This window comes from Dermacentor albipictus, chromosome 2 (genome assembly GCF_038994185.2).
Source record: "Dermacentor albipictus isolate Rhodes 1998 colony chromosome 2, USDA_Dalb.pri_finalv2, whole genome shotgun sequence".
In the NCBI taxonomy this organism is placed as follows: domain Eukaryota; kingdom Metazoa; phylum Arthropoda; class Arachnida; order Ixodida; family Ixodidae; genus Dermacentor; species Dermacentor albipictus.
The window spans coordinates 144,442,811-144,457,302 of record NC_091822.1 but is presented as its reverse complement, the minus strand read 5'-3'; the positions used below and the strand labels follow the sequence as shown (position 1 = coordinate 144,457,302).

General features: G+C 48.1%; 1 protein-coding gene across 1 annotated transcript in view; it reads right to left on the bottom strand.

Annotated features, from left to right (window-relative positions):
* Nucleotides 1–14,492, bottom strand: part of LOC135904660 (membrane metallo-endopeptidase-like 1) — an 80,375-nt gene that overhangs the window by 26,185 nt on the left and 39,698 nt on the right. The window contains exons 9-14 of the mRNA XM_065435545.2: nucleotides 12,513–12,566; nucleotides 11,034–11,210; nucleotides 7,293–7,349; nucleotides 4,979–5,193; nucleotides 3,933–4,106; nucleotides 2,719–2,805 (exon numbers count right to left, since the gene is read on the bottom strand). Coding sequence (XP_065291617.2) covers nucleotides 2,719–2,805; nucleotides 3,933–4,106; nucleotides 4,979–5,193; nucleotides 7,293–7,349; nucleotides 11,034–11,210; nucleotides 12,513–12,566 — 764 coding nt within the window. The remainder of the gene's footprint in view (nucleotides 1–2,718; nucleotides 2,806–3,932; nucleotides 4,107–4,978; nucleotides 5,194–7,292; nucleotides 7,350–11,033; nucleotides 11,211–12,512; nucleotides 12,567–14,492) is intronic.

Below are 14,492 nucleotides of genomic sequence, written 5' to 3'. Positions count from 1 at the left end.
ATATTCTAAATATTTAAAAAAATCGGAAAATCAAGGAAGCCGTTTGAAAATGATTATGAGATCAGGGCGCTTTAAGGAGACCGATATGAGCCTATGTTTACAAGCACATTTTATGTCATGGATTATTGTTTTATTCCGCTGAACGAAGGTGCTCCTCAGCACTACATTATCAGTCAAAATTTTAAATATATATGCCGGAGCATCTCATGGCGCATACGCAGCTGCTTTGAAACGATGAAGGGCAAATAAAAAATTAATAAAATCAATGTCTTTGAATATCGCGCGTCCTTCATTATTTGAGATTTCTGTCGGCCTTACAGATTCATAATTGCCGGCGTTATATTTACAAGTTGTTTGTCGTGATTTATTGTTTCATCGAGCGAAGCACAGGTGATTTCACGGTCACTATTTAACGATACTCGCGTACAACGCGCCGATTCCTCGTTCAGATCGCACATTACTGATACAGACACCACCAGAGGTCACACCAAATGAAGAGGAAGAAACTGATTACGAAGGATTACGAAAACTACGAAATTGGGGAGACTTGGATAAATTGGAAAAAAAACCAAACTAGAAGAATGTCCGGGGGATAATGGTCCGCAGGAATACGCACGAGCAGCCAAAGTCCGCCTTAAAGAAAGTGAAGACGGGCACGACCCCGAAAACTGCGAAGGTTGGCACTCTTCGTACGTGTCCTGGCGGACCATACACATGTAGAGATGTAGAGATGTAGAGATGTAGAGATGCAAAACTTGAAAGCGAGCCGACGTCTTCATAGGAGCGAACAGCCTTTACCTATAGTACTGACGCAAGATTACAAGCAGGTTACCCACAGCGCTCCGTCCCGCATATCTCCAACTGCGGACAAGACCACGACACCGTAAAAAATTTACGACCTATAGAAGTGAATAACGATGTAAATCTAACTCACACCTTTACACCCAACAGGGGTGTAAGTGTTTGAGTTATGAACAGATGTACTCCCTTATTCACTTTTAGCGTTCTAAATTATACAGTAGAGGTGAGTAACAGCACAAAAAAAGAGAAATACCTGGGCTCCGTGCAAAAGTACCCTTGGCAGACATCTCTGTCCGCGCCATTTCAATTTGCCCTAATTCCAGTTTCTCTTGCCTCTCCCCTTGATTACCATGTCGTCACCACAAACCAAGAGCGCAGACCGTACCCCTCTATTACAACGAACATTTTCAACCACAATTCCGGAAAACACAGACAATAAAACTTCGTTTTAAAAAAAATCAAGTTCAGGAGCACCTGAGAAGCCAATACGGCATTTCCATCCCACCTTCCTCAGTTTACAAAAGCGTCCGATCAAAACTGACCGACCGACCGCCCAGCAAGCAAATAGAAGACTATTTGAGGGCCACCAATTCCTAGCGTTCAATTAATTTTGGGCGTTTTAGGTGCCAAAACCATCATGTAAAAACAGTACGCGGGTGCTTTTTTTTGCATTTCACCCCCACCGGAACGCGGCCGCCGCGGCCGGGATTTGATCCCGCAGCGTCGGGCTCAGCAGCGCGACCGCAGCGCGACATCACATTACTGACATGCCTGCCTGCCTCCCGAAGTGACACGGTTAAAACCCTAGTAATGGTGCTGTCGCTTTAAAATGGCGGGACTCGGCGCGTGTGCATTTAGAAACCCAGTAGCATACTGTTAGCGTCTTTCTTTTTACTTTGAACACATTTTTTTTTCATATGCGAATCATTTCTTTGCCTAGCCTGAGGCAAGCTTAAACACGACGCCATCCAAGGCCACAGAGTTCGTCACCACCGCGCGCGTACCCATATATGCCCCCACCCGCGGACCACCATTGGCTCGATACCTTCTCCCAAATAACGTCCCAAAACACCACCAGTGGCAATAAGATGGGCCTTAATGGAACACCATGCTGTTGTGCTACTCATATCGTCTACCATGGAAAACTCCTAATTACTTTCAAGCTTCCTGCAGTTAATAAATGAATAATCATTTGCTTAATGAAAGGAAATTACCTGTAGTTCTGATCAGGAGCTATTGAAATCTGTGACTTGAAAGGTAACCGATATGGATATTTCAAAGTAGAGACGACACCCTGTTATGTTTTCGCGCTGTCTGATAACTTCTTGGGAAATCCTGATTGACAGCCTTTCCATCACGGCTCACGGTGTGAACCACAATGTTTTCTACAAAAATTATTTGAGGGAACTCTGGTTCCTGTGTCTAGCGCTTACGGGCGCTGCAGTAACACCGCCGTTCGGCCAGCATGGAGGGAATGATGAGCGCAGCACGTAAATTTACCCAGGCTTGATCCGTCTGGCTTCAGACGGGCTTTATGACTTTGCAAATGGATCATTTTGAACACAACATCCCGTTAGGATGGCAGCAATTCACAGTGATCACGCAAGCTAAGAGTACAAAGAGCATAGAGGACCGTGAGCACAGAGAGTAATTGCATTGCTCTGGTTGGAAAACTGCGAGTGTTTGGAAATTTACGCAAAAATACAGAAAGGACTAACAAATAACGTCATGTATCTTATGCAATTAGCGTCTCTCTACGAGAGTGCTTTTTTTGCTGATGGCGTTCGCCTTCACACGCTCCGGAACAACGAAGGCCAATGAATGAGCTCGCACGTTCTTGTTTCTCGGCGTATCAAGATTCCATTCCAAAACCGGTCGAGTAATGTAAATAATAAAGTAGTAGCGCTTGTCTCTCACCTTCTGCAACTTCATAGGAATTTCCTTGGACATCTTCGTCACGTATATGGTTGTTCCCATGATCGTCTTGTCCGGTAGGCTCAAGCTCTGAAGCGAAAGTGTGGCGAAAGCTGGGGTGTCATGCGGGTCAGTGAGACTCCACTGCACCCTTCGCAATAATGCAAACCGTTAAAAACATGTGAACTATGGGGTTTTACGTGCCAAAAACCACTTTCTGATTATGAAGCATGCCGTAGTGGAGGACTCTCGAAATTTCGACCACCTGGGGTTCTTTAACGTGCACCTAAACCTAAGTACACGGGTGTTTTCGCCCCCATCGAAATGCTGCCGCCGTGGCCGGGATTCGATCCCGCGACCTCGTGCTCAGCAGCCCAACACCGTAGCCACTCAGCAAAGTGAAAAACGTGACGTCGTGCTCGCTGTACGTCTAAAGCCTCGTTTGCATACAGCCAGTCTTAGGTACGTTGTGCCGCCGTCCCGGCACCAGTTAAATTTGCGGTTTTGTGAATAATATTCGCAAGCCTGTTTTTCTCATAATATAATTTCGGGAATCTATAATCCTTGAGGTGAACAACGCAATTTATTTTTTGCCGGAATGCACGTGTAAATTTGTTCGTTCTGTAATAAGTTCCTCTTCCACAAATTCGACTTTGACAAAACCGGTGGGATTGATCGTATCATCCAAACGGTCGAATTAAAGGAAGTAGTAGAAGAAACGTACAATTTCACCGATGCTTCAGTCAGCAGTATTTTACCGGATTCTAACACGTACGTAACTTACACCAAACCGACGGGTTAATAGAAAACAAGCAGTCAAACTCTAACGTGCACTCAAACTTGAATGGTAGCTTGCTTCAGAGTTTAGCAATCAGAAACCAGATTAAACTTGCAGAGTTTAGCGTCACAGATGAAAGCGCACAGTTGTTGAACGATTCCACCTCTTTGTATACGCGTCCTTCTCAAACGGTCGCCTACTTCAAGCTCCACTCCACCGCGTTGAGCACAACGGCGCACTTCGACTGAAAAAGACGCCGCGTTTCTCGAGAATTGCCGTGGAATGTCAATGAAGCGCAGTGACCGCTTCTGTCAAGGAAAGGCGCTGTCATCCAGTTCTTTTGAGTTTATGCGAAGCGTTGCGCGGAGGGAACGTTGTATAGAATACGGGGTGTTAGTATCGCCGGAGGCTGCGACAAAATGCAAGGAAGGAGTCGAACCTTGACGAGGTTTTTGGCGAAGGTGACGACGCTGCTGGCGTGGCTCGAGGCGTCCGACGTGCCAGCGATCCTGGAGCCCTCTTTCAGCGCAGTCGTCACGGCCTCCGAGTACCAGTTGACCATCTTGTCGAGGTGCACGTCGCTCTTGCGCAGGTACACGTCCGGCTCGTCCAACTGCGCATGCGTGCGAACCCGGCTTTGTTCCCTTCGTGCAAGCGCTGTCTTTAGGGCGGAGATCAGCCATTTTAGCAAAACCGCAAGCACCACCGCCTGCTTCACACTGGACGCATGTGTGCGTCGGATCCTTTTCGTTTTCCTGTGTATTTGCGACATTTACGCTGGCGTACCGGATGCGAAACTTTTTTGCTTAAATTCAGCAACGTCAGAATCAAAATAGCGCTCCACGGGGAGGCTATACCGAGACATGCTTTACGTTGCTCGCGATCGATGGCGCCGATCAACCTAACACGTTTATTCGATCAACGCAGACCCGAAATATAGCACCCATAAGCTCTATTACGAGACACGTTTCCCGCGTAGCTGCGACCTGTATAAGCGCATTACTCGTTACTGAACGCCGCAACAAGCACAGTTTATTCTACGTGCAAGTATAGTGCAAAATCCGTCATGTTCTTGACATAAGGCGGCACTACTAAGCCCGCCGCCATCAAGCTATTCGGAGATAAATAGGTTAACTAAAGTTGTTTACATGAGTAAAACGTTACCTTAAGACCGAATATGTATCCATGGCGGGAAAGGGTCGGTAACTAGCAGAGATATATACAGTCAGGGTGGTGATTTGAGCGAGCTGGTTCATCGTATAGCGAAATTGTTTTAGCGCTGACACACACGGTTAGTGATTGGTGTCTCGGTGTGTCTTGTGCCACTACTTGTGCCCGTGGCTGCGCTAAAACTACTTCGCTAGCACAGAATACGCAAGGCAAAGTTTCAGTTTTCTTTTTTTTAAACTTCGCGCTCGAATGCGGGACCCGTGCGTCAACGTGACGTCACCGACGCTACTACCAGCGCGCGCGCCACCAGCGTACCGCAATGACGAACTTGTCGACCTCTTCGGGGTCCGGCTCGACCGTGAGCTTGGCCAAGGCGTGAATGCCCAGCAGCCGACAGAGCTTGGCCGCCGCCGTCCACACGGCGTCGTAGTTGCTGGCGTCCGAGGAGTCCAGGAACGGCCAGCCGCTCAGGCCGGCGTCGTCCTTGATGCTGTTGAACTCCTTGTTCGCGTGCTCCGAGGGCTTGGACGCTGCCGACCAAGGGCCCAGAGGTCAGCGCGCATCGCCGCATCGGTTCTCGCCGTCGTCATTGAGAAGGACATTCGGGACGAATAAGGGGCACTCGTCAAGGCGGCACGGCGTTTCCTAAAGGTCGATTTACGCTCCAGCCGCCCATCGCCGCAAGCCGCACCGCACGCGTGCGGTCGCGCGAAAGATTGCACGTATCAAACACTTGTGCACAAATTTCGGTTTACAATGTGTAAGGTATACACTGTGCACACAGTGTAAATGGTAATTTGGGCACAAGTGCTGGATACGCGGAATTTTTCGCGCGACCGCAAGCGTGCGGTGCGGCTTGCGGCGGTGGGCGGCTCGAGCGTAAACTCTCAACCCGCACGGCCTTCCGCACACGTGCGGGCGTGCGGATAATTTCGGTTTATACACTCGATCCACACGAGCAGTGTAAACCGAAATACGTGGGCCTGTGTGTGCGGCATGTGCAGATACCCAAATCAATCTGAAGTCCCCAAAGAAGACATTGTCTTCGAAGAAGAAACAAGAAAGCACACACATACGACAAGTGTTATACTGTTTCTGCCTTATTCTGTCCCGTCTTATAAAGTGGGTGCTTGTTAAACTTGCACGTACCCCCTTCGTACACCACGTCATCCTTTCTCCTCAGGTTTCGTCAACATTGATGGGTCAGTATGTGCACGCGTGCTTGCTGTGCTTCATACCAGTGTCACATAGGAAATTTAACAGATTTTTATGCAGTGGCATTCATTAAATGACACCAGGCTCCGTGTGGCGCTACGTGGCAGGTTATTACAGTAATTTGCATATGACAGCAATGACGACATGCCGGGGGACAAAAAGTTCAAAATAAATCTACGTGAGCGCGCAGCGTTCTTACTTATGTTTCTTGTCCATTTAAGCTTACATTTGTAGTAGTCCTCTAACCATGCGAAGATTGTAGGTAATGTTTAAAACACAGTCTACACCGACGATTCACACTAAGCCGAGATGTACGGCTTGGGTCATGCAAGAATTCAATTCGTCGACAAACAACATGACCGCGGTAGGCGGCTGCTGGCAGGCCACATACTGCACTGATTACACTGGGAGAGAAAGATGGACGTTAACTGGAGAGGTTGGCCCTGCTGCAGGGAGGCCTTTTTGTCAACGGCATATGGACGTCACCTTGTACTGGCGGTTTCTGTATTCATATTTAGGCATTCTTTATTTGTTTTATACATAGTATTTCGCCTTTCTTACTGTTCCTTGCGAGGTGAGAAAAATAAACCTCGCAAGAAACAGCGAGTGCGAATTTCGATCTTTTTTATTTTGTGACCCTGCAATTTGTTTTTCTACGCTTTCGCTTCTGTAACTGTGGTGGTAACTGTGATTCTATAATTGTTCCTTCTATAAAATAACTTCTAAGCCTTATTGCGTTCAGCTAAGCAACAATATAGACGCTCCACCACCTGCAAGTGTAGAGAAGCGACATTTATCGCGCTCACGTTCTCGACCTGCTTCGCAACAGAAACATCCACCTACTAGCACGATGTCACAACTGCAAACTGCCGGTGCATGTGTCGTCTAATTTATTTTCTATTTCAAACTAACGCCGGTACTGTTACGGTACTGGAGCGCGCACTGCCCTCTCGAGATGGCGCTCAAACGCGGAGGGACACGCGGCACGGGTACGCGCATACCATACGTTCACTAAATCTCTCTTCCGATTGGCTAACACCGGTGACGAGACTCAGTGCCACCCAATCACAGCGCCGTGGAGGACACGACAGATGACCTGCTAGCGGCGCGTTTCGTTACAGCTCATTGTCCGTGTAACGAATGAGTAATCCGTTCCGCCGGGCAAAAAAAAAAAAGAGAACGCAAAAGCGGTAAGATAGGCAGCGGCGCTGGTGACACTTGTCGAAACGATTCACGCTCACTCCACAATAACGACAAACGACCGGAACGACGGGCCATTTCAGTTCTGGAAAACACAATCGCAGTTTGTGTTGTGCTGGTACATTCGTCATCGAAACGTATAGTTTGTCTCAGAATCCTCGCGATCTGTCTTACTAGATAAAAAAAAAGGAAGAAAAAAGTCACGTGCACTCACATGTATCCCGGCAGCCGTTGTAGAGGTTGTAGAGCTTCTCCGTGCCCCCTTGACGGCCTGCGCGTCGGCGAGTATACAGTCGACATGGACGGAAGAACGACAAGCGTGCGATTTTAACCCCCGTGTGCAGAAATGCAACTTAAGTCGAACCACATGCTTGACTTGATTTAGATGACGCCTGGCGTTAACGTGCCCAAAGACGCTCACTGCGTTTCCTTCGGCGCGTTCCCGATAGGCGTCACTCGGATCAAGTCAAGCATGGGCTTCGACTTAAGTTGCATTTCTGCATACCGGGGTAAGGGTACGGCGTCGCGACGAACGTTCTCGTGACTCCGGCCAGAAACGAAGCCGAGTTCTTCAAGCTATCGCTCGGACAACGGTGGAAGTTCGGACTGTTCGAGACGCCGAAACGCCCAGGGCTTGTATACGTCTTGTACGTTCGTTTATATTGTACGTTGTACGTTCGTCTCCCCACCTCCCGTGTTCCCCCCCCCCCTCCTTTCTTCAAAAAAGACGCTTTAAAAGAGGCACACCGCCACCCCCCGAAGAACAACCCCCTGAAGAAGGAGCCGAATGGGCTCCGAAACGTCGGGCTAATAAAATTCAGTTATTTGGTTGGAGTCAGTCTCAAGTTCTAATCAATTTCCCAACCAGACAGGCAATTCTGTCGAAATGTTTAGCTTCAAGTCTTTACGTGCAGACTTCGGGCTAGAGGCAGTGCAACTTGCAAAGAACTATATAAAAGCAGTGAAAGGAATATCCACCTTCAAGACACACCTAGACTTCACCCGGAAATGCAAAGACAAGAACGTCGTGCCACGAAGTCTCCAGCTACGCCAACCAATCAACACACCAGAAGGCCGGGACATCATCGACAAGGCCCAGCAAAGATTGGTGACAGCACGGATACATGAGTGCCACATGTTGATCCGGAAGAAAGAAGTCGACGCGTTCTTCGCCAGAAGACAACTTGAACACAAGGTACCCCATCTCTTTTCATCAATTGAATCGTTTGCAAAGGCCGTAGCGTCCTCAGAGGAAATGAAACACAGTCAAACGCAGAAGAAGAAATTCTCTTCCCTAATCAACGAAAACGAGAAAACAGGAGTGTTAAACAAGCACACAGTAACCAATTTATCATCGAGAAAGCTCTCAAGCGAAGAAACTTCAATCCTGGCAAAAGGTCAAAAATTCAATGTTACGACAGATAACCCACCCCTCCCCAAGATGATCGCCGCCCTTGAGAGCGGCATCCAGCAACTAGACCCCAAAGTGCGGGAACAGGTCAGACTGAAAGCAATCGGCATAATAAGGTCCAATAACAACCGCAGAAGAGAACGCAACTTAACTTCCGACGAAATAAAAGCAATGAGAACGCTGAAAGAAGATACCAACATTGTGATCCTACCGGCGGACAAGGGGAACTCAACCGTTGTTTTGAACATAAAGGACTACGAGGATAAGGCGTCCGCCCTACTTGACAGCCAAGATTACGAGAGACTAAAGAAAGACCCCACTACGAGAACTCAGTCGTTGCTGAACAAGACGCTGATTGAAATATTCCGCAGCCACCCAAATTCTCGAAATCTCTACCTAAAATTAATCTGTAGGAACGGATCCGCTCCAGCTTTCTACGGCTTGCCAAAACTCCATAAACCCGGAATCCCCTTACGACCAATCGTAGACTTTTCGTGTTCCCCACTACGATCACTATCCACTTACTTGCATCAGATCATATCACCACTCACCGGAAGGACAGCATCGCACGTGCGCGACTCCGAGAATTTCATCAAACTCACATCAAAAATCCGTATCGAAGATGATGAATGTCTGGTCTCTTTTGATGTAATCTCTCTGTTCACAAGAGTACCCATTAAGTTGGCTGTTTCCGCAACTAGAGATGCACTGGAACGTGACGATACGCTCAGTGAGAGAACCCCTTTGAGTGTAGACGAGATCTGCCGCCTTCTCGAACTGTGCCTGTCCAATACCTATTTCACCTTCCGAGGCAGCTACTACAAACAGGTCAAAGGAACTCCTATGGGGGCCTCAATTTCCGTTGCCATGGCTAACTTGACTATGGAGAGCATCGAGGAGAGAGCTTTAAATACTTTTTTCCCGAAACCAAAAGTCTTCCTCAGGTACGTGGATGATTGTTTTTGCATCGTGAAGACGAGCCAAGTCGAAAACTTGCAGAAACACTTAAACTCCATAGACCCGGATATACAGTTCACATATGAGCGCGAACAGAACGGATCACTCCCATTCTTAGATGTACAAGTTACACGAAAAGACGGCATTCTAAAATTTTCAGTCTACCGAAAACCAACCCACACAGGCCGCTATCTTCATTTCCAATCCGACCATCCGGCAAACCACAAGGCGTCTGTTGTAAATTCTTTATTCAAACGAGCCGAAACTCATTCCTCATCGGAATCGGATCTAAAGAAAGAAAAGAGAACGGTTCTCAACGAACTTAAGAGGAATGGCTACACAGATGACTTCATTCGAAAGACAACCAGACAACAAAAAAGAAGAAACAAAATGCGGGACCTTCAGCCGTTTACTTCTCCCCAACCCCAGAAGCGAGTGTCCATCCCGTACATCGGAGGTACCAGCGAAGCGCTCAGCCGAATATTAAAAAAAGAAGGCCTCAAAGTGGCGCACAAACCAATAAACACTTTCAATATCCTCCTCCCTAAACCAAAAGATCGTCCACCAAAAGAAAAAGCTCAAGGCGTCGTCTACAAAATCAGTTGTGCTGACTGTCCGGCGTCGTACATCGGGGAAACCAAAAATCTAAAAGAAAGGACCAGACAACACGAGAACGACGTCAGGACATTCAACCGTATTCGCAGCGCCGTCGCGGAACACTCTGAAGTCGCCGACCACAAAATTGCTTTCAAGGAAACTGAAATCCTTCAAACAGAAACGAACTGGCGAAAGAGACTACTACTGGAGTCATGGCACATTCAGAATACGGAGAATAACATAAACCGTGTGAAGGGCAACCTACCCTCGGTCTATGTCCATGGCCTTGGCGACATGACGAAAAGAAGAAAAGGACGCACAGCCAGATAGACTCCCGCTCGTTTCACCAACACAGAACGTCGGCGCGACCCTGTAACCCCCCCCCCCCCCCCCGCGGCCCATCAAGGGCACCCTCGTGAGCACTCCACCCAGCACCGGTCATCGCAGCTCCTTGGAAGCGGTCAACAACACAAACCCCCCTTTCCTTTTGTTCCCCCCCACCTTTCCGTCTGTGGAGTGTCTCCCCACCTCCCGTGTCCCCCCCCCCCTCCTTTCTTCAAAAAAGACGCTTTAAAAGAGGCACACCGCCACCCCCCGAAGAACAACCCCCTGAAGAAGGAGCCGAATGGGCTCCGAAACGTCGGGCTAATAAAATTCAGTTATTTGGTTGGAGTCAGTCTCAAGTTCTAATCAATTTCCCAACCAGACAGGCAATTCTGTCGAAATGTTTAGCTTATATCAATCAAGACTTAATGCTGGTTATCGCTACACACTCCACCTGGAGTATCGCGCGGAAATGCGTTTAAATGAGACGTCTCTGAAGTACGTTCGCACTGATAAAGAGTTAGACGAACTATAGGGTGAAAATGCATCAGAGAGGCTTGCCGCGACGATTCGGCATTGGACGTATATTTGTCGAAGGTTGAGTTGGGTCGTTCTTGGCGCGGTAACTAGTGCGCGCTACGCTATCGAAATTGCGCCTGCGCGTACCGGTGATGATGAACTTCATGTTATCCTCCATGGCCCTGAAGAGCAGCGTGTCGGTGCTGACGATGTCGGCGTTCTGCAGGTTCACCGTGTGCGCCGCCTGGAACTTGCTGCACACGTGGTCGTAGAAGTCATCGCACGGCTTTATCGAATCGCTCAACGTGCTCGACACGAAGCTCCCTGCGCAGCCGAACCACGTAACGACTCCTTGACACGGGGCATTCGAAGAGTGAAATTTCCTAATTGAAACGAGTAAGTACGTTCAGGGGAAAGAAAAAACACGACCTTTGAATAGAATATCGAAGAATTTATTTCTAAACAACGAGAAACATGGAGGTTGTGTGGAGTCCGCATAGTTAATAAAAAGAAAAGTAACCTTGCTTACATTGCGGTAGACCCAGCTTATACGGAACTCGAAGAATGGATAGAAAGTAAGAGTTCCATACAACAAAAGTTTCGTTTGTGCGAAGGACGCAAACATTGCGCAAGAATTGTTTATTTCAAAAAGCGTCAAGTGCTTTCTCATTTCACTGGGGCGAAAAAATAAAAGACGTTATTCTACGCTCTGCTTGTAGCATCCCAGCTTCTTTCGCACTTCTTTCATGCACTCGCAGTTTTTTAACTGCCGATGGCCGTCACGATGAACAGCGGAACGCGAAAACTACATAGGCAACGTGGAACGCCGCAGAGCAGCCGCTGCAGGTGTCAAGACAGCGCAAATGACTGATAGATGACTGACAGATGACTGACAAATGACTGAAGGGGGTCTCCTCCGGACGATCGTCAGTTGCACTTCGCTCCTCGAAAAGGCAGGAAGCGAGTGGAGCGAACTCCTGAACAACGCCTTGCAGCGCGGAGAACGGGGTTGAAATCGTGGATGCGGGACCCCGCAAGGAGCGGGGCCCCGCTAGCGCATTTCTCTTGCACGTACAGTCGCGATCAATTTGAAGGTGACCGCGCGAGCATCTACCGGCGGGCCTTCCAAGCAGCATAGCGGCCGATTTCGGAACTGCGAAGATAAAAATTCGCTGCCTCCTTCCACTTTTATGCTCTTCCAGGCTGCAGCCGTCACCCCCAAGACTAACACGCCACATTTTTGCTCGTTTCCCTTTTATGGCAATGATGTGTGTACATCGATGTTTCATGCGTGCATTGGCTAACAATGACGTCTCTGTGAAAAAGCTGATAAGGTAATCGAAATGAATTTGCAGGTTGTCTCGTGAAGGGTGACGGGAGTGACAGCTGCTCAGGGAACAGCAAAAGAGAGAGGGGGGAGCTATCTGATGCTTCCTTCTCGACTGACGGCGATGACGTAATGTGGCGCTGCTCCTAGTTTCGGTCACTGCTCGAGCGATCACCTTCAAGTTGATCGCGACTGTACAGTTACATTGCTGCTGAATTTTCTAGCGCGGCTTTCGAAGTATATACATAGCCACTGCAAAAGCGTGAAAGAGCGCGTCGGCTAGGTGTCGCGCCCAGTACCTTCCGCCTCGCAGTAGTCGGTAGTGCACACGTAGTAGTCGCCCGGAGGAACATCTGCGAAAAGGGAGAGGGAGAGAGAAATTGAGATTGAATAAGAACAGAGTTGAGTTACTCGGAAAAGGCAGAGCTAGGTCGGGTTAAATTAACGACGCATGTCCGCCCTCGACAAATAAAGGAAAGATGACGCGGCCGCATCCTCCGCATTAATTGTGCCGAAACGGTGTTCCTTAAACATGCGTCTAAATTGAAAAACCCAAAGCGCCTGTACCCATTCCGCCCACCAGCGATGATGATTTCTCGTGATGTTCTCATCAAATCGAGTTGGCGACAGTTAGTCACGTAGCCTTTGTAAGCTACTAACGTCCTACCCTATCATAATCTAGGGAGTGATCATTTCTAAGTTTCCCGGAATTCTTAAATATCGCCTGTTGCAGATAACGTAATCCTAGTACTCGAGCTAGATTATTCAGGGAGGCGCGCATTACTTGCATGGGAAATTGAAACACATCTCCAGCTAGTTAAATAAATAAACATATAACTAATTCTAAGTACATTACGGAACGTACTGCAATTTACGAACTGTATCCGGTGAGTTTGCAAGGCGAATTCTCTTCGAATGAAATTTCCAGAATGACGCCAGTTTGGAGATGCGTGTGTCATCTGTCTTGCCCGCGTTTCCTTTCTTTAATGCTACGAGGCCGGCCCTTCCAAGTGACAAACGGCATGCCCGTTATTAGCATGACAGAACCTTGTCAACAGGAAAGTAACGAGCGCAGCGTTTTCAAGAAAGGAAACGCAAGCAACACAGATGACGATTATCGTCGCGTGGCGAATATACACCCCAAAGGGTGCAACTGTTCTTACACTCTTAGAAATATTTACACCCTTTGGGGCTTATCTTGTCCCACAACAATAATCGTCATCTGTTTTGCCCGAGTTTCCTTTCATGAAAGCTCGGCGCTCGCTACTTTCCTTTCGAGAAGCTGCGTCACACTGATAACGCGCATGCCGTTCGTGACTGGGAAGTACCGGGCTCGCAGCGTTAAAGAAAGGAAACGCGGGCAAGACATGACGATTATCGTTGTGGGACAAGATACGCCCCAAAGGGTGTAAATATTTCTAAGAGTGTAGAGCGCGCAAGAGCAGAACTTTCCGCGCGTGCGAGACTACAGCGAGGTGTGCGAGCGCGTGCGCGTAATTTGGCTGTGCCGCCACGAAAGAGTTTCATCGGATATCGCTATAGCAGCACCTGCCGCGGACGCAGATCTAGGCCGGTATTTTGTAGCGATGCCTTTTCCGATTCTATGCTTTTTCAGGCTTTTCGCGGTTGGCCACTGGTCAGAGCGACGGTCTGCCCACATTATCAACGCGATCAGGCGGCCGTGTGTGGTGGATGATAAGAATAGCATAGAATAAGGCATACGGCATCGCTACAAAATAGCGGCCCTAAAGATGATTGAATTACTTGCAGCTGCGTGCGAACGGGCACTTCTTGGTTCGCGCAGCCGAGAGCAGTCGCTGAAACGCAGCAGCAAGACCCTCTCGCCCGCGTGTTTGATACAAACGCCGAGTGCGTTAAGATCCAATCGCGCCGATTTGATCCTAGACAGCCACTTTTGCCGACTGCGTTACATAAAGGTCTAACTGTGTAGCTATAATCTGCCCTGGTGTCACAGTAAGGCGCCAACCTTAATTTCAACCCGAAAATAGCAGCCCCTGTTTAAAGGGACCCTAAACACAAACAATAAATAACTTTACACTGGGAACGAACTTTTTCAATCCTGTGTTTCCTAATTTCGCGGTAATAGGCCGGTTATTACTAAAGAAAAAAAAACGTTAGTTTCATTTTTTTTTATTTCGGGCAGAAACGTGAAAGGAGTTGATCGACTGACTGACTGTCTGTTTGGTGAATTGATTGATTGATTTATTGATTTATTGATAGATAGATAGATAGATAGATAGATAGATTGATTGATTGAT